We start from the raw sequence: 18,539 nt of genomic DNA on the forward strand, positions 1-18,539 counted from the left end.
CTATTTCTATGAAAAATTATGAAACACAGAGAATCCTGAACACTTACGAGCACCCACGATAAAATTACGCTCTCTAAGAAGAACTTACAAAATTACTGATGATGATTGCGTACACCAAAGAAAAATCACGACCCATTAGGTAATTTATCAATAATGGAATAACGAATTAACTATTAACTTAGACAGAATACTATGTTTTAGGGAAATATAACAAATCTTGAGACCGACATAACTTACGAATACAAAAGAAAAAGTTACGTCAAGCAAAGAAAAGCCACGACATGACACATAACAGGTAAATGGTTATTATCGAGAAAATTACGGATGTCCAAGAAAAGCCACCATCAGTAAGGCAGGATTCAACCCTGTCTCTCTTACGGGATACCAATGGCAATATCTTAATCTTCGAAAGTCACATCCAGCAACTTACATTATAAAGCTGGAAAAGGGAGGGGGTAAAGAAAGAGAGGCATGTGCCATCATGCATTCAACGAGACACTACCTACAATATAAAAACTGGGTTTCAAGTTGCACTTGATGGGAGAAACATAAGCTGGGCCAGCTAACAATCCCAAAATATAAGAAGGTTCAATGGAAATGGGCACCAATTTCAGAGAACTATCATTAGTTAAATGGCCTGGATGAGCTGCAACAGCATACGCAAGCCATTTTATCCTTCAATGGCATGGACTCCTTCCCAATTTCAGTACAGCTGACGTCACCATCGATTGAGGAAGAGCCAGGTGCTGGTTTGCCGATTGATTCCTTATCCTTGGTCTTCCGCCGATGACGGCCTGAGAAACATACGATAAAGTTAAACTTCTTGTCTGCCCAAAAAATTGTTTTAAGCCAGCTAGAGTCCCGGGTTTGCTTGCGGCAAACCACCACATGATCCTTGGGTACCCTCTCCATTTAAGGAGGTTAGGATCCAAACCACCGTCCTTTCGGACCTGCTGTTATCCCAGCAGCTATGGTCCCCTTGCTCCTCTCAGTATTATTTCTCCCCTGAGAGGCGGGATACGGGGACCCCACATGGGGACTCTCACCCCTGGGAGGTTCTCCCTCCTGTGGGGGGTCTCCCCTTGAGCCTTTTATAGACCTGCTCAGGTCTGAAAGTTAAACTTCTTGTCTGCCCAAAAAATTGTTTTAACTTCTTGTATTAGCAGGGAATCACAAGCCAGATGTTAACATGCTGTAACCAGTTATCACAAAAAAAATAAAAATAAAAAAAATAAAATAAAAGCTGTAATCAATATTCCAATCCAGGCCATGGAGTAAGATAAATCCTAGACCCGTCCAAGAAGCAATCAGCCACATATATGCAATTTGGTATTTCAATTACCTTAAGACGATTCTAATAGTCTAATTTTCTTATCTTTGCCTGGTGTTAAGCCAAATTTCAAGCCTCCTAAATAAAATATAGTTTCTATTGAACTCAATAAACCTTTTTTCATCTGTAAAAACAAAATCTCATTCGAGGGACTGACCCCTATACAAAGATCATCTACTGGACAATGTTACTAAGATACCAAGCTCAACAAAGGATATTTGATCCTCAAATACCCTGTTGTCCCTTTCCCTCCACACTAACCAAAGTCCTGTAAGAGGGATCATCCGAAGTCACTTTTGCTTGGCCTGATGATCTGATCAAACTCAAGTTGACTGTATTCCCATATGAATAACCACTAGACCTACATCAGATGTTGAAAAACGAAAACAGATCTTTTACATGCATTATCCAAAAAATGCAATCCTGCAACTGTAAAGGAAAGGTGAAACACTTAAAACCAATGAAATTCATTCCACGTCATTCAGCACATTTATCTGTATGAATCAGGTTCGTGCTGTCAGTTTAGCAATGTCAGGAATTTTGCTTTGGGAAAACAATAACAATTTAAGAATGGTTACATGGAGTTAGTTGCCAGGTTCATGCATATGTCTTCATCTAATATAAATTAGTTTCCAACAGATATTGACAAAAGACTTTATACCAGCTGTACGGACACGTCGTGGCAAGTCTCCTCCAAGCGCAAAAGGTGAACGGAGTAGAGATACTTCCCCAACAGATTTATACCTCTCCTGAAATGTACACTGGAATAAGTGGACATCAGGACATTAAAGCATCTACAATTACAGAAATACAAAGATGAAATTCCATTTAAACACTGATCAATCAAATTGGCAACCATATTTTTTTTTTTTTCCCTAATGTTGGTCCAACATGCTTTAGTAATTATAACATTTCCATGGAGGTCACACATACTGATTTTCTAATTAGCACGCATTGGAAAGGTTTTAACTGTATCTACAAAAAAACTCCTGAACCATATATGCCTCTAGCTTGTACCTCATCATTGCAATCACCAAGGTCACAACCCTATTAATAGGTTCAAAGCCAGGTTACTAGAATACAATAACTTGCAAGCGATCCGCATATTGGACTAATTTCCTTTTATGGTTCACCACCGATTTGAAACACCAAAATAAACATTCCACGCATTCCAAACTATAAAATTTTATTTTACCTTCTCTCAACATGTTAAAATATTTCTCTTAACCAAAAAAAACATGTTAAAATATTTCTAATCCTAGTTCTTCAGATATATTTCCATGACAAATTTATAATTTTAGCATAATGAAGGTCTTCTAATTTTAGCTATGCATAGACTTAATACCATCCTGAAAAACTAAAATACAAGGATTTTATCTCAGCTATATGAGCGGAAGAAAAATACTCGTATTGTACCACAAAGAATATCCCCGTTATCATTTCACTGTGATCCAAACTCTGGCGACCTAGGTTTTTTTTTTTTTTTTTTTTTTTGGCCGATGGTTCAAGACCTAGGTTCAGAGGCTAAGAAAAGGCTCAGAGGTAAAGCAAACAACCGACAAGAATTCCTCAGACAAAACTTACCCCGCATATCCTAGGCATACCAATTACAGCAAAATACTAAAGAGAATTGCTCATCCTATGTAATTGAATAAACCATGTACCAGGATCACTAAATGCCCGCATCACTGACAATCTTTTGCATCTATCAATGTAATCTAAGTTTAAAGATATCTAACCAAAGGTTAAGAGGACAGAAGATATTTCAAGCTTTTTCAGTATCTTTGTAAATGTTTTGCTGGTGTTTCTCTGTATGCAGTATATGGATTCTGTCAAATTAAACTGATCAGATAAGAACAAAAAAAGAAGAAGAAGCAAATTTTAGGATAGAAAAGAGAACCTTTGAGGAGGGATCTTATGCATAACGGAATTATAATCTTATCTAACAAGTACGAATATACATGCATGGACAGAAGAAGAAACCAGTATCTCATGCATGGCTGAAAGAAGAGAGACTGAACCTAGATTAAGAAGAGACAAAAATCATGAGATAAGTCAGTAATATAACAAGTTAAAAAGCGATTTGCAAAATTGACTTCTCTTCATTTATGCAAACATGGCTTTTGCAATCATGAGAAAAGAATTTTCGGCTGCATTTCCTTGGGAGGCTATAATCACGAAACCGTGTTCAAAATTCAAGTAAAAACGAAAAAGCAAATCTAACCTTTGGATCTGCTGGTGCTTGTGGAGTAGCAACACCCTGACTGCTATCTATGCTGTTCAATCTGAATCATGATTGTATTATAGACACAAATTTTACAATCTTAAATTTCAGTAAGAAACTATCAATAATTTACTTAAAATTTATCAACAGAAGTTCTAAAGGAAGTGCTCAAATGGATTAACAGGGACAATAAACCATCAACATATCGCTTACTTTAAGAAGACTTCTCCTTTGGCTTCGGCAGGTAAGGCTAAAACATTCTTTTTCCACAAAAAAGGAGATGATCCAGATTTTTCCACCTTGGCAACTATTGGTGCGTTAAGCATCACAACTCCTAGCCCTATCTCATTGTCAAGTTTTAGGCCACGATTAAGATTATCATAGATGAGCTCTGAAGCTGCAACGGTGGAAGCACATTGTTGATCAATATACATTTCATAAAGTTCCTTTTGAAGACTTTCGATGTGTGTGAAGCTGCTCTTTACTGGCGGAACTTGATTGACGTCTAGCATGTCTGCAAATAACCGGCATTCAAGAATCTTGTTATAAGTTGTGTTAGAAAGCATAAAGATATACTTTTGTGTAGGAGAAAGCAGTTACAAAGGACAAGTATTATCTTTTCCTCTAGTTAGCAAGGCAATAACAAAGTACATCAAAACTGTGAATCCCCCAAACATTACTTAATAGGAACTCGTTTACGATAATTCCAAGTACCATAAGGCTACCTCCACACATTTCTGATGCTACTAAAACTGCTTAATAATTACATCGCCGCTTACAAAAGTCTTGAAACATATTCAAAATCAACGGACTTTAGAAAGATCTAAGCCAAACATGGATATTCATTCAATGTCAAGTCCATATATTTCAATTTTCTTCTCATTAACACACCTTATCAACTCAAATTAACTACTACATTAAATTGAAAAGATCTGCCCTGATCGGGACAGGTAGTTCTACCACATTATGCTGAAATCCAGTCCTCACGACCCAGTAGTAGGTTGAGAACCTAACTTGTGGCATTAATCAATGTAAATCTCGAAGATCACCATATAATCCTATGTTATTACTCCATAAAGCAAATTTGTCCAAGAGATGTATACTATCATATGTGATCATATCATACTGGTAGTGAGTACCTATGTACAAAAATCCAACCTCAGAAACTTTTCCTAACAGGTCGGAGTACTTTGGTTCCAAGACAATCAGCACCGCAAATTTAAAACTTAACAATACAAAGACTATCAAAGGAAAGGATTGCTTTTGAGCCTTCTAAGTAATATGTAAAATTGCTGTCCAAGTATGTCCATTCTATATATTTCCAAGGCAGGTTGTGTCATATTAAAAAGACAGAAATGCCATAGTTTGGAAAAGGGATGGGATAACCTTATGGGAGAAGGGAAGTCACGCACAACAAGATAATATGCATATTATCAAGAAAAACTGAATTTGCATGGCCAAAAAGGAACAAGTACACTTGCGGACCTCAAACAATTGATCATAAGGCCCTTTACCTCCCAAGGTGAGGACTAGATTTCTATTGCTCATGGTGTGACACATCACTGAAATCATATCATGAGATACGGCCAGTCGTTTATTCTCTTTTCATTATTTTCATTATATATGCACATATGTCATCATTCATGTGTAAAAGAGATCTGGAAACACAGAAAATGGTGATTGCCACCATTAAGACAACAGAGGGTCAAAGGCTAAACGCTCATACAGAATTTCTTTTCATTCAATTACTAGCAGAAAAAGAAGCAATACTAATACAAGCTATGGCCCTTAAAATTTGAACATGCCAAATTCTGCAATGTATGTCCCCTTTACAATAATTATGTCCAGAAAATTAATGGGCAAATACAGGTTTCCACAAGGCAGACACTGACTGAACCTTTTTTTCACCAAGATTAGTCCTTTATATAGATCATTTTGCAACATTATACTTGGTGTCATACCACATAATCAAGGAAAACAAGATAATCATGGTCCTTTAACATTTTCCCCCAATGTTTTCTTACCACCTTTGACTTATTCCATCCTATGGTTGTCCTTTTATTTGAGAGCATCTAAACCATTATTTCACACATCTAAACCACCCTAACAGACTGAATCTCTCTTGCATGCTCACATATTTACCAAATCACTTTGTAACATCCTGATTGAGTGCACATGTTAGTACTAGACCATCCGATACTATGTCCATAAATCATCACCGGCCTTATTTCTATTCTAACCACGGAGAAACATATCTAAAATATTCCACTGTCTTCCCATCATTTAAAGAGCTTTTAGCATAGTAAATCTATACAATCATATATTCATGAATAGATAATGTGCTTCCTTCCTTAATTTGTAACTTCCAAATTAATACAAGCTTAATGTTTTGCCCTGCAATAACATATATACTGCTATCTTAGATTTTTCACATATTACAATACGATGTAGGTCTATATATCTGATTGGATCTTCCACTACCCTGGTCGAGAATTCAGTGCCTGGCTCTGTTCCAGCCGGTAAAAGATGCAGGCAATCACTAAAGGGTTTCAAGAAGCAGAAGTTAAAAGAAACAATACAAAGCAAATCTCCATGAGAAATTCTTAGGAAGGTTGCTGTATTTTCACAAAAAGGCTGACTGTCCATCACACATGGAGGGCCATCAGCCTATCATATTTTGTACCTTTGTTTTTCCTATATATCTGGGACTAGTATGAATGATCACGGTGATCAGGTCATGGACAACACACTACCATCATATATGGCCGTCAACTCCTCAATCATAGGTAATATACTACCTTTTGTTCAGCAATGTTGACTTTATTTGATGTGTCAATGACTTTACATAATCGTTAATTACTATCACAAGTATTAGGAACAAGAGAGCGCCCACAAATCATTACCAACAGCCAGCATAGCATCTCTTTTCAGTTTGAGGTCAATGACCACGACCTGTCAAGTAGTTGTTGGCATTTTATCAGCTAATGCATTTGAACTAATTCAAAGCAAATCCCAATCATTTGAAATAAACGGAAGCAATACACTTGACCACAAGCCAATTTATAATTTGAAAAAGAATTCTCCAGCAATAATAGCTGTAACATCATCAGCATTTATTGAGCTGCTGCCCCATAAAGATTTAAGCAACCGTCATAGAGGTAGGTTTCTTACGTTACGTAACAAATTGAAGTGCATGCCATGCACTCCATGCACGCATCTAAATATTTTCTAACTAAGATGTACTTCAGTCAGCTCTTTATCTAAACCTAGAAATGAAGCACAACGAGATCACCACTCCATTCAATAAATACAATCAAATCTGTCAAAAAATTAACACATTGATGTCTCCAGACTAAAATTAGAAAAAGAAAGAGAAGAAATCCGAAGATCGAAAATAATAGTAAGAACAAGAAAATGTATATCAAATCTTAAAACGCCATGATCATAACTCATTGCTTTTATAAATAGATATGGATGACCTGAATATTTGCTTGCAGCAACAGCTTTCAACTTGATGAGTTGATGGAATTCAGATGTTATTGACTCAGGACTGGATTTATTCTTATTGGAAGCAAATGATTCAGTAAGGTTGAGATCACCTAATGCGACCTCTCCAGTATGCACGATCCTCTCCTCTTCATGGACATCTCTGATATTTTGGAATCTACGTTTTCTAACAACTGCACGGTAGCGCTTGGGAACATAATCATCAAGTGATCCCTTTAGCCTCCACCTCGATCCACAGGCATTGCATAACACTGGTTTCTCCGTTGGACCATGTCTCCAAAGAGGAGTTTCTGCACAAGTTCAAAGATAAAACTCAAATAAATAAAGTCTATCAACATTAACAAGTGGTGTAGTGACCATTCAAATGACGTCAGAATTTTAATCAGATTAGTCCTATTGTACCATGCTTCCCAGCAGTTTAGTGCTTATAATTTTTTTAAAATCCATCACCTTAATGTACAACTCTCAAAGTTACCATCAACTTTTCAACCTTTCCCCCTAGCCAAGAGGCAAGTCAACTTTTAACGCTGGATGGTAAATGTCTCCAGTTAAGTTATAGCAAGAATATAGTCATTACTATGAATGACTTGTGAAAATAGGAAAAGAAAAGGCAAATGTCCCACATAAATAAATCATGATTAGCCAATTTGTCAGTTAATTCATGAGTGAGATAATTAACCCTGCAAAGTGATTGTGATTGAATATATGACTTGAACTACTTCTGACCAACAAGAGAAGTTTTTTGTCACCTCGAACACCACAATGGTAGCAGGGCCCTTGTTTTACCATATTGGTTCTAGCTTCGCTGAAACATATAGCAAATAAAATCAAAATTTTATCGAGTAATCAACAGAGAATTACTGCAAGTAGACATTTGAGAGACATCTTAATAAAATATAATACCTTGTTTACTAGATTTAGAATTGAAATAAAGCAAGCTGGCGGTATATTAAGAGTTTCATGTGGGATCTCCTATTTAGTTCAGCTTTCGAAGAGCCTTACAGTACTCCTATGTTCCTAACCTACTGAGATGCAATATCATTTGGGTCAAACCACTACATCTAATGTGCAACATAACACTAGAACATAGGGAAAAATAATGGAAGAGGGACTCAATTGAAAATTTCAAAGAGTGTCATCAGATTTTGTCCCAAATATAAAAAAGAGATCTTTTTCCTTGTAATCTCATTTTACTGACTCTCATCCTTACAAGTAAACGGAAACAAGAAAAGAGATCAAGTTATAAAACCCTAAGGACATTACAGAGTGATTTTTCTGCCAAAAGACATCCCATTGTTTAACATTTTCTGTCACTTGAAAGTAGCATCTAGGCGTAAAAATGCACTCTACCTTAACAAATAACCTAGATGACCCTACGAAGATATGGTTTACAATCTCCCAGTAAAATAAGAAGAAAATAAAAAACTCATTCAAGATGGTGTCAAGCTGCCACTTTCCCCATATCCAACAGATTTCGGCTTCAGCACTACCAAAGAAAAAGCTGATGGGATAAGAAGAGTATATTCAAGGCAAAAGATAGACCTTTTGAATTTTGCCAAAGTTCTGTTTTAGGGAAAACTGTTCTTGATCAAGGCATTAAGGATGGCTATCTCTTGACGGCAGCAGATGATTCAGGCTTCAAGAAACACCTGTTCAAGGAAATAGGGGGAAAAAAGAAAAAAAAACTTCTCTCCAAAAGTACCTATGGCAGCACAGACAACTCAAGAAAAGATATGTACTTAACCATGGTGGTGGACGGTATAGGTAAATGTTTAACTGCTAATGAGAAATAATTGTCTTTCCACAAAAGACGACTTGCATTTATGACAATGGAGAGGTCTTGGCTGCATATATGCCATGTGCCTTCAACTAAAACAAGTGTAACCCCCTCCTATTCATGCATTTCACGCTAGGATGATTTTTCAGCAAGACAATTCTTTCCCTCCCAAAACTGGCGATTTTGAAATTCATCAGTGGATGAATCATGAACACTCCATACACTCCCTTTGCAGCTGGAAAGGGATTTAAATACTCGTGTTGAAGTGACAGATCTGTGATTTGTTTTTGCAGCTTGGAAGGGACTTAAATACTGGTGTTAAATGAAAATCTGCTCCAGAATTTATATCCTGGATATGCCGAAATTCTGTCATGCTCGAGTTATACAATACATTTAGATAACCTTGACAGGGGAAAAAAAGAACATTAAATAATCTTAAAAGAGCTCTCAAAACTCTTGATGAGGTTTGGGTATTTTCTCCTCAATTAAGGAGTTTGTAGGGAAAAGCCAATTCAAACTTCGATGGCTTCAATTACTTACCATTCAAGAGGATCCACATGATGTTTCCTTGCACCTCTTTTGGCAAGGGAAAGAAAAACACATCTTAGCAAAGTGGGATTACCACGTATGGCAAACAATCAATTGATTGGATAAAGAGTTTTACTTCTTTGGTAAGAAATTTATCACCTTTTAAGCTATTTTAAAAGTTCAGTCATGAGGTTTGACCCTGCTTTCAATTACCATCTAAGGGAAGTCTGAGGAGTAGTAAAGTGAGGTAAAGCAGATCACTAGCTTTCATACACAAAAGATAATTTTCTAGGTGTGCAGGCTAATGATTCAGCAGGACAGGAAATTAGTTGGTCTCGGGTCATCTGAGAAAACCTCTATATTGCTTATTACGTGGATCCATATAAGATTGTATTCTGCCCCACTGACTTTCCTTAACAAAATAATCCAGACTCTTAATCATTTAACATATTACTAGAGGCGTAGTCTAAAGCAAAGACCACATAAGTAAAGCTAATAGGGATGTCAATTCATATTCACAATAACTGTATTCTCCAGTTTTGTTTTTTTTTGGTCGAACTGTATTCTCTAGTTGGTGTGCTAGAAAAACCTGGGATAATTTTCCTTTGCATTCTAGAAAAAAACAATCATTTTCCTTTACCATCTGAAACTCTCTCACATACAATTCATTTACAAAAAGTTCTTAATCCAAATAGCCTATTGCATGCAGAAAATCAAATGAAATAATGCTACACAAAGCACAAATAACTCAAAAAAGAGAAAACATCCCTTGCTGATAAAAAGAAAACAAAATATTGGCAAAAGGAAACCCGTTACGCTTGCAACAAAACTGACAGTCCACCACTTTGGCAAAGAAAGTTGAAGTTGTCACCAAATCATCCAAATATGAACACCTATTCAAACCCTTAGTGATGATACAATCACGAAAAAGTAGAAAGAGTCTAATCTTACCGCTAATCAACCAAATTATTAGATAAAATCTCAGCCAAAAACTTAAATCATACCAGTGGAAGTTAGAGACTTAATCATTTTTAAACAATATCACCAACCAAAATATTCATTGAGAGCAAGGAAATCCAAAACCAAATCTATATCTCTGCTATTCCGCCAATTTAAAGACCGGAAGTATTCTTCACCTTAAGGTTTTTTACTTAAGATCCTATACCTCCCTCTTAGACAAACAGTTAAGGACAAAACGTTTTTGTGCCTTCGGTCTCCATTTTTCAACCTTGCCGTGACTCCCATAATTTCATTACGCGTAATATGGATAGTATGACACAATTTGACCAAGTATTACTTTACCATTAGAGGATTGACTGACATCAAAGGATTCAAAATTTCCAAGAGAACAATGTATGACTCCATTGCCATAGCTGTCCAATACCAATCAAATGATGCATACAGAATATGAAATACATGCTTTAATTGCATCTCAGTCCAAAATTGATTCAACAACTTTCATTGTGTTCTACGTATGGAATTCAAAACACATTTCATCCAAGAGAAACATCACAAGCTTGGTTGCTCGGTCCATCATAACCTGCATCATAAGCGATACAAAAATAATCAGAGATGATCTCACATGACAATACTTCAAGTATTTATGTGTCAAATCGAAGATCTACAGAATCATGAGCAAACATAAGCAACATTCAATTTTTATATTCCTCAGTGGAACAGGGACGGCATGACTTCCTGGTGAATATGTCATCACAAAGCAAGCAGAACACTAGCGGGTTGAGCCTCAAACTTACCAAGCACTAAATCTTTGAAGCACCATTAACAACTGTCAACAGGAATGTTAGGTTTCTGGGATAGCTTATCGAGGCAAGGAAATGCAAAGTAGCAGATTAAGGCATCTAAGAATTGAATGAGATGAACATTTGATCGAGCCAAACGAGCATCGTTCCAAACTGAAGATCCTCATCTCGATAAACCAAACAAAAACATGCGAAGTTTCAACACGATTGAATAACTGTTTTAGGTGTTCAGAAAAGGAACACGAACTCGTAATAAATAAAAAAAAAAAAAAATCATGCCCCGTCTCCAAAATGAACGGATAATACAAAGACATGTTCATCCAAAACTCTGTATGTATTTCAATTCAACATCCAGCGATCCAGTCAATTACATCGTAGCCAGAGAAATTAGCAGAAATGTCAATGACGCAACTCCCTCCAAAACAAGCAAACCAAAAAGAAAAAGAAAAAAAGAAACCTAAAAAAAAAAAAAAGTTCAGCTACATTAGGGGGCGGGGAGGGGGAATACGCAGCACAGATACACCGGCTGGATCTCGGAAAGCCGCGCGACACCAATCCAAAACGAACCGCCACCTTCAATTGCCCCCGTCGTTAGAGCAAGAAGCGCCCCCGTCGCAGCGATGCTCATCGCCGTGATGGGGGTGGGGGTGGCGGTGCGGGTGATCCGGGGCGTCGCCGTCCTCGTCGCTGCTGCAGTCCTCGTCGAAGGACTTCTCCTTGTGGAAGATGCAGCACTTCTTGGAGCTCTTCTTCTGCAGGAACTCGTTGTCGACGGTGCCTTCCTTCCAGGTCACCTTCTTCTTCTTGTCGTTCACCCGCTTGAGCCGCAGGACCAGGGCGGTGTTGCCGCTTTGGGAGGAGGAGGAAGAAGCGGGAGGCGGAGCGCGGTCCTCGACGGTGACGGTGACGGTGGCCGTGACGCTCGGGGATGCGGTGGCGGCGTTGGTCATCGTGACCATGGATCGAGCCATTCTCTCTCTCTCTCTCTCTCTCTCTCTCTCTGCGCGTTGAGACGGAATCGGAATGGGAATGTCGTCGGACTCGGAAGAATAGCCGCGCTTCGCCTTTCGGCCAGAACTTCTGGGCCTGGGCCTGGACATGGGCCTAATCTAGGCCCATGATACAAAAATCAGGTTCAGAATGAAGGGAACGCAATGTATGAATTTGCCACGTCATTTTTTAAAAACTTTTTTCATGTTTTAACGTCGTCCTTGTTCATCACAAGTTTTTTCATGCTTAAAGTATCAAAAACAAATTTCGGTAATATCTCTATCTCAATACTATAAGCTTTTAGGCAAGAAATATTTCCAAAGTAACTTGACAAGAACGTGACAATGCACCAAATTCTATTAATTCACCCGCCATTATTTCATCAAGACGTCGCCTACTTGTAGTATGGTATGTTATTTACAATCTTTACTTCCCTATTAATTGCTCAATATGTTCACGGATAATATTGCTAATTTTGTTGGCTCTAATAATTATCATAAGTATTTCTTAATTATTTTTTAACGCAAGAAAACAAAAAAGCCTAAGATAGAAGGAATAATTAGTTATTTCTTTCATCACTCCAAACATATCAATGCTAACCCTGATAATATGTAAATGTAACTTGTTGTTCAAACAATTATTTAGTGGTCCTGGCAAGGCTTGTTGCAAAGCCCGTTGTCACCGGAGGACATTGAAAATCGATTGTATGATGTAGCTCGTAGTTCTATCCAACGTAATAATTTAGCCTGAGGAGTCTCTGCCTCCCTCCTTCTTCCCTTTTTTTCCATTTCCGTACGGAAACCCAATAAGTTATCTCTATGGTAGTTTGAGTTGGGAAAGAAATTAAGGAATAAAATTTTTAATAACCTTATTTTTTCCAGATGCATAATGAAGTTATTAAATTTAATTAAGCATTATCTCGACCAAAGAGAAAACAAGAATTTAATAAAGCGCTCTTTGGGTTTTGTTAATTATTCGATATAAACTCTCACGGCAATTGTGGGGGAAGACATGCAATTGTCCATGTGGCCCAAGAAAAGTGTTCTTCTCTCATTTGAACACATATCGTTCTTGATCAATAACTCGCAAGAAAATAGCAAAGGGGGTTCGAGAATTGGTCACTGAATTACCAAAAAAGATCAGTAAAGATGACTTATTTTATAACAGTTCGACAACTGACGGATTCTTGACAAGATAAAGATTAAAGACAAAAATTGCATTCACACTTAGCACTCGAGAACTTATGAAATCTTGATGAATTTCAAGATCAGGATTAAAGGCAAATATGACATTAACACCCGCACTCGAACAAATGAAATCTTGATGAGTTTTCGGGCTTGTTAATTTAGAGAGCTGCAAATCCTCCTGATCTGGCCACTTGAACGTGTGAGCGGACTTATGTCGCCCATCTTTACCATGGCGGCCGCAAAATCCAACTTGAAGCTTGCAGGCTTCTTGCTGTACTCGGAGACGATATTGTCGGTGGACCCTCCGCTGAAAAGGACTTAGTCCGACTTGAGCAGGCCTTTCTTCTGCATCAGATTCTTAAAGTAGTTGTTGTCGAATGAATCGGGGGTCACCACATCGAGCGGGGCCAGAGTCGCGTTGTCGCCTCTCGCCGGGCACCGACGCTTATGGGTGCTGGCGAATTCCGCATCGATGTCGCTGCCGTTGCTGTAGATTCTTTCCCTGAACGTGAAGCACTGAGCTTGCCCTAGAGTGTGAGCACCTGCATAACGTAGGCAGAAAAGGGCACGTCGGCATTATTTCTCCCTTTTATTCATATCATCCGAGCTTGTGAGCAAGCAAGAATGAGAAATTCTTGGATGGGCCAAGCTCCATCGTCAGGTTTGAATAAGCATTTCGTTTATACCTGAGAGGGCAACCATGTCTCTAACGCTAAGGCCCTTGCTTGTTGTAGGGAAAACGGATTCCTGAAAAAACGATCCAATACTCAATCGAACACCAAAAAATAAATGGGGAAAGCGTGCCTTACTCCGATCATAAAGTATATTACAGAGTCAAACATATCTTGTCTTTCATTTGATACTGTTCTTCAAAGGTGCGTAATGTTTTTGGGGAGAAACTGAGAAAGCATAGAACAGAGAAAAACGTATTCTTTTTTTTTTGTCAGATTACGTAACTTCACAAAATAACCAACTGATTGGATTTTTTTTAATTCAAAAATCCCAATTTTTTCTTTTATCCATAGTAACTGTACTCTTCTTCTATGGGCCCTTCACTTATGGGCTAGATTTTTGGCCCAACATGGACGGACGAGCCTAAATAAGCCCATCATCACATAAGAAACCCATCACTTGCAAATTTAGGCACGGGTTTCTCGAGGCCTTCTTGAAACAACGGAAGATCGCTTGATGCGAGTGATGGTCTTGCAGTGGTCGTGTCTCTTCTTCCGAGCTTCACCATCCAAGAAGGACCGCCAACCTACATTTTCATCAAAACAACATCAGTTATATTGGTAAGGAAAACGATTTAAACTTGTAGTCAATATTTGAAAGTAATGAATTGGTCATAAGATGCATATCTTCATAATTATGGGAAGACTTACGGCAACAGAAGCATCTTGAGTTGCGACGGCAACAATATCCACACAAGACACAGACTCCTGGACAGATCTTCTCTACTTCCGACTTTGCGTAGTCTATCACCTCGTAACCTCTCACAGAGCCTCTATTCTATGGGGCGTCTCTCTCGCTAGAGTTGGTGGTGCTATTGTCCAATAGTATCGACTCATCGCAACCCTAGACGAAGCAATTGTGGAAATGGAGTTGAATGAGAGAAGCAGCCATCTGGCGCTTCCTTAAGACCGCGATTCTGATGGAAGTCCTTATTGCGGTGAGCGCATTCGGGCATGACTCGTCATAAAATGTGGAGGAAAGCTGTGCATGGCAGGACATGCACAGGAGCGCTAGCATCGAAAAGAATATTGAGAAGCGACATAAGGATAAGGATGTAGCAGCGCCAAGGGTTGAGGCCATCATGTATGTATGTACTGATTATTCTTTTTGCTATATATTTAGAGTGCGCATGGTAACGTTTCTATTTTGAGGAACTATTTCTTTTTAGAAAGAGTTTTTTTTTCTATTTCTACTCTCGGAACAATTTCTGAATGAAATAAGGTATTTGGTAATTATACAAAATTTATATTATTGGAATAGAAAATGAATATAAATACGTTTGGTAAAAATTTAAAATTTTTTGTATTTATTTGGTTTTTCTTCTTATTCACGGACCACCAACCGCCACTCGCCGCCGCACAACCGCCGCACGACGGCTGCATGACTGCCGCACGACCGCTGACCATCACCACCAATCGCCGCCGTAGGATTGCCGAATGTCACCATCGTACTTGTTTAGTTGCATTTGGAAAAGTAGGGGCGATCTTGATCTGATTTTTGATTGAGTCATTTTTTGGATTGGGAGAAAATGAGGATGAAAAGTCGAAGGTCGAGGAGTTTGACTGATTATTTTTGCAATTTTATGTACATCAAGAGTCCATAAATATTTGTATTGGGCAGCTTGTAAATTGCATGGCGACTTGAAAGAAAGTTGGTGGGCTGTGAGGATCTCCTTCCTCGGCCTTTTTTCTATTCTCTTATGGCATGATGACTCGCCTATCGTCTAGTCCCTCCATTCTTTCGTGCCGCACGACAGCTGCACGATCGCCGCACGACCGCCGACCGTCACCACCGACCGCCGCCGCAGGATTGCCGAAGGTCACCATCGTACTTGTTTAGTTGCATTTGGAAAAGTAGGGGCGATCGTGATCTGATTTTTGATCGAGTCATTTTCTAGATTAGGAGAAAATGAGGATGAAAAGTCGAAGGTCGAGGAGTTTGACTGATTATTTTTGCAATTTTATGTACATCAAGAGTCCATGAATATTTGTATTGGGCAGCCTGTAAATTGCATGGCGACTTGAAAGAAAGTTGGTTGGCTGTGAGGATCTCCTTCCTTCTCTTATGGCGTGATGACTCGCTTGTCGTCTGGTCCCTCCATTCTTTCGTGCTATTTCTGGGTGTTTGACTCTTGCAACTCGATTAATCCAACGAATATTAGGAAACAACTTTGCCGCTGTCTACATGGATCAAGTAAAGCCCTGCGCGAAGACGTGTGATAGCCTTCTTTTGATTAGACAACGTAATCTACTATATCCAAATTAAATGCCTAACCGCGTAGTCAATTCTTCAATTTAAAAAACGAAGTTGGCTCTATAAAAGCCGTAAGGACTCTTTCTTTTCTTATTTGAGATACGAAAAATGAATTGGCTAATTGGGATTGCCTCCATTTTAATAATTTAATATTCAACAAGACTAAAAAAACTGGTCACTTAATACATTTTGCCAACACCAGCACATACAAGAAAATATATTAGTAATTGAAGCAAAAATGGAACCAAAAATGAGTGCACAAAACAAAATGGAGAAGTTGAGAATGCAATGGAATTTAAAGAAGTTATAAAAAGGGTAAAATGGTCAATTTCGCACAAATCGCTCTTTGAATTTTCTCCTCTATAGGTAGCATAGATACGGTGCGCATTGCAACCCGTAGTATGGTTAGGATATACGTTTTACTCTATGAGTAACTTTAAGCTATGATCTACCATGTCAAGTATAGAATGAGCTCATCTCATGGCTTTCTTTTGTCCCTCATGTCATACTCGAGCGTGCTCTATCTTTTTCTTGATTTGTGTAAGATGCAGGAATAGATGAACTAATGAAAAGATTTCTGTCGACGAGATGTATCCTATATAGATCAATTTCTAAATATGGATTAGCTGTGCAAATGTGAAGCAAATCAATCGGTTTTTGAGAAAGGAAGAATTACAAACACACATCACTTTAACAACTATGCCTGGAAAGTTCGTGCATGCTTCTTGCTTCCAAATTCAATGCAACGTTCTTGATGGCCACTGCTCAAATGTTGGTTAGTAGAAAACGATCAAATACTCAATCGAACACCGAAAAATAAATGCGAAAAGCGTGCCTAGAAAACACATGTTACACCGATCATAAGGTACATTATAGAGTCGAACGTACCTTGTATTTCACAGATTAAAACACTGCTATCGCAGTTTGTAGATGAATTATGATACTGTTCTTTAAAGGTACGTACTGTTTTTGGGGAGAAACTGAGAGAGCGTAGAACAGAGAAAAACGTATTCTCTTTTTTTCTCAGATTACATAACTTCACAAAATAACCAACTGATCATATTTTCTTTTTATTCAAAAATCCCCACTTTTTCTTTTATCCATAGTAACTGTACTCTTCTTCTATGGGCCCTTCACTTATGGGCTAGATTTTTGGCCCAACATGGACGGACGAGCCTAAATAAGCCCATCATCACATAAAAAACTCATCACTTGCAAATTTAGGCACGAGTTTCTCGAGGCCTTCTCGAAATGACGGAAGATCACTTGATGCAAGTGATGGGCTTGCGGTGGTTGAGTCTCTTCTTTCGAGCTTCACCGTCCAAGAAGGACCACCAACCTACATTTTCGTCAAAACATCATCAATTATATTGGTAAGGAAAACGATTTAAACTTGTAGTCGATATTCGAAAGTAATAAAGTGGTCATAAGATGCATATCTTCAGAATTATGGGAAGACTTACGGCAACAAAAGCATCTCGAGCTATGACGGCAACAATATCCGCACAAGACACGACTCCTGGACAGATCTTCTCTACTTCCGACTTTGCATAGTCTATCACCTCGTAACCTCTCACAGAGCCTCTATTCTATGGGGTGTCTCTCTCGCTAGAGTTGGTGGTGCTATTGTCCAGTAGTATCGATGCATCGCAACCCTAGACGAAGCAATTGTGGAAATGGAGTCAGATGAGAGAAGCAGCCATCTGGCGCTTCCTTGAGACCGTGATTCTGATGGAAGTCCTTATTGCAGTGAGCGCATCCGGGCATGACTCGTCATAAAACGTGGAGGAAAGCTGTGCATGGCAGGACATGCTCAAGAGTACTAGCATCGAAAAGAATATCGCGAAGCGACATAAGGACGTAGCAGCACCAGGGGTTGAGGCCATCGTGTATGTACATACTGATTATTCACTTTGCTATATATTTAGGGTACGCATGACAACGTTTCTATTCCGATGAATTATTTATTTTCAGAAATAGTTTTTTTCTATTTATACTCCCGGAACAATTTCTGAGTAAAATAAGGTGTTTGGTAATTATACAAAATTTATATTCTTGGAATAGAAAATGAATATAAATCCGTTTGGTAAAAATTTAATTTTTTTTGTATTTATTTGGTTTTTCTTCTTACTCATGGACCACCAACCGCCACTTGCCGCCGCACAACCGCCGCACGGCCGCATGACGGCTGCACGACCTATGCACGACTACCGCACGACCACCGACCGTCACACCGACCGCCGCCGCAGGA

At 38.5% G+C, this 18,539-nt stretch overlaps 2 protein-coding genes and 1 pseudogene across 2 annotated transcripts; all 3 read right to left on the reverse strand.

The window, feature by feature from the left end:
* Positions 1-282: 282 nt before the first annotated feature.
* On the reverse strand, positions 283-11,355 carry LOC104420860 (GATA transcription factor 27-like). The gene is made up of 6 exons (XM_039302239.1): positions 8,604-11,355; positions 7,811-7,866; positions 7,034-7,351; positions 3,768-4,068; positions 3,555-3,615; positions 283-2,091 (listed from the first exon to the last, which is right to left on the reverse strand). Exons 2-6 carry the CDS (start codon positions 7,848-7,850, stop codon positions 1,942-1,944), a joined length of 870 nt encoding a protein of 289 aa, XP_039158173.1. The 5' UTR covers positions 7,851-7,866; positions 8,604-11,355; the 3' UTR covers positions 283-1,941.
* An 86-nt stretch (positions 11,356-11,441) lies between these two features.
* LOC104419951 (protein phosphatase 1 regulatory subunit INH3) lies at positions 11,442-12,152 on the reverse strand. Its single transcript, XM_010031790.3, has one exon. It carries the CDS (start codon positions 12,095-12,097, stop codon positions 11,702-11,704), a length of 396 nt encoding a protein of 131 aa, XP_010030092.1. The 5' UTR covers positions 12,098-12,152; the 3' UTR covers positions 11,442-11,701.
* Positions 12,153-13,456: 1,304 nt separating this feature from the next.
* LOC104420861 lies at positions 13,457-15,115 on the reverse strand (annotated as a pseudogene).
* Positions 15,116-18,539: the final 3,424 nt, after the last annotated feature.

Source organism: Eucalyptus grandis, chromosome 9 (assembly GCF_016545825.1).
Source record: "Eucalyptus grandis isolate ANBG69807.140 chromosome 9, ASM1654582v1, whole genome shotgun sequence".
NCBI classification, from domain to species: Eukaryota; Viridiplantae; Streptophyta; class Magnoliopsida; order Myrtales; family Myrtaceae; genus Eucalyptus; species Eucalyptus grandis.

Bases quoted from the DNA above. Each gene is read 5' to 3' on its own strand.
- LOC104419951 (XM_010031790.3), bottom strand. From the start codon at position 12,097: ATGGCTCGATCCATGGTCACGATGACCAACGCCGCCACCGCATCCCCG.
- LOC104420860 (XM_039302239.1), bottom strand. From the start codon at position 7,850: ATGGTAAAACAAGGGCCCTGCTACCATTGTGGTGTTCGAG. The intron at 7,352-7,810 runs GTGACAAAAAAC...GAACTTGTGCAG, and splicing joins CTACCATTGTGGTGTTCGAG to AAACTCCTCTTTGGAGACAT. The intron at 2,092-3,554 runs GTTAGATTTGCT...CACTTATTCCAG, and splicing joins AAGCACCAGCAGATCCAAAG to TGTACATTTCAGGAGAGGTA.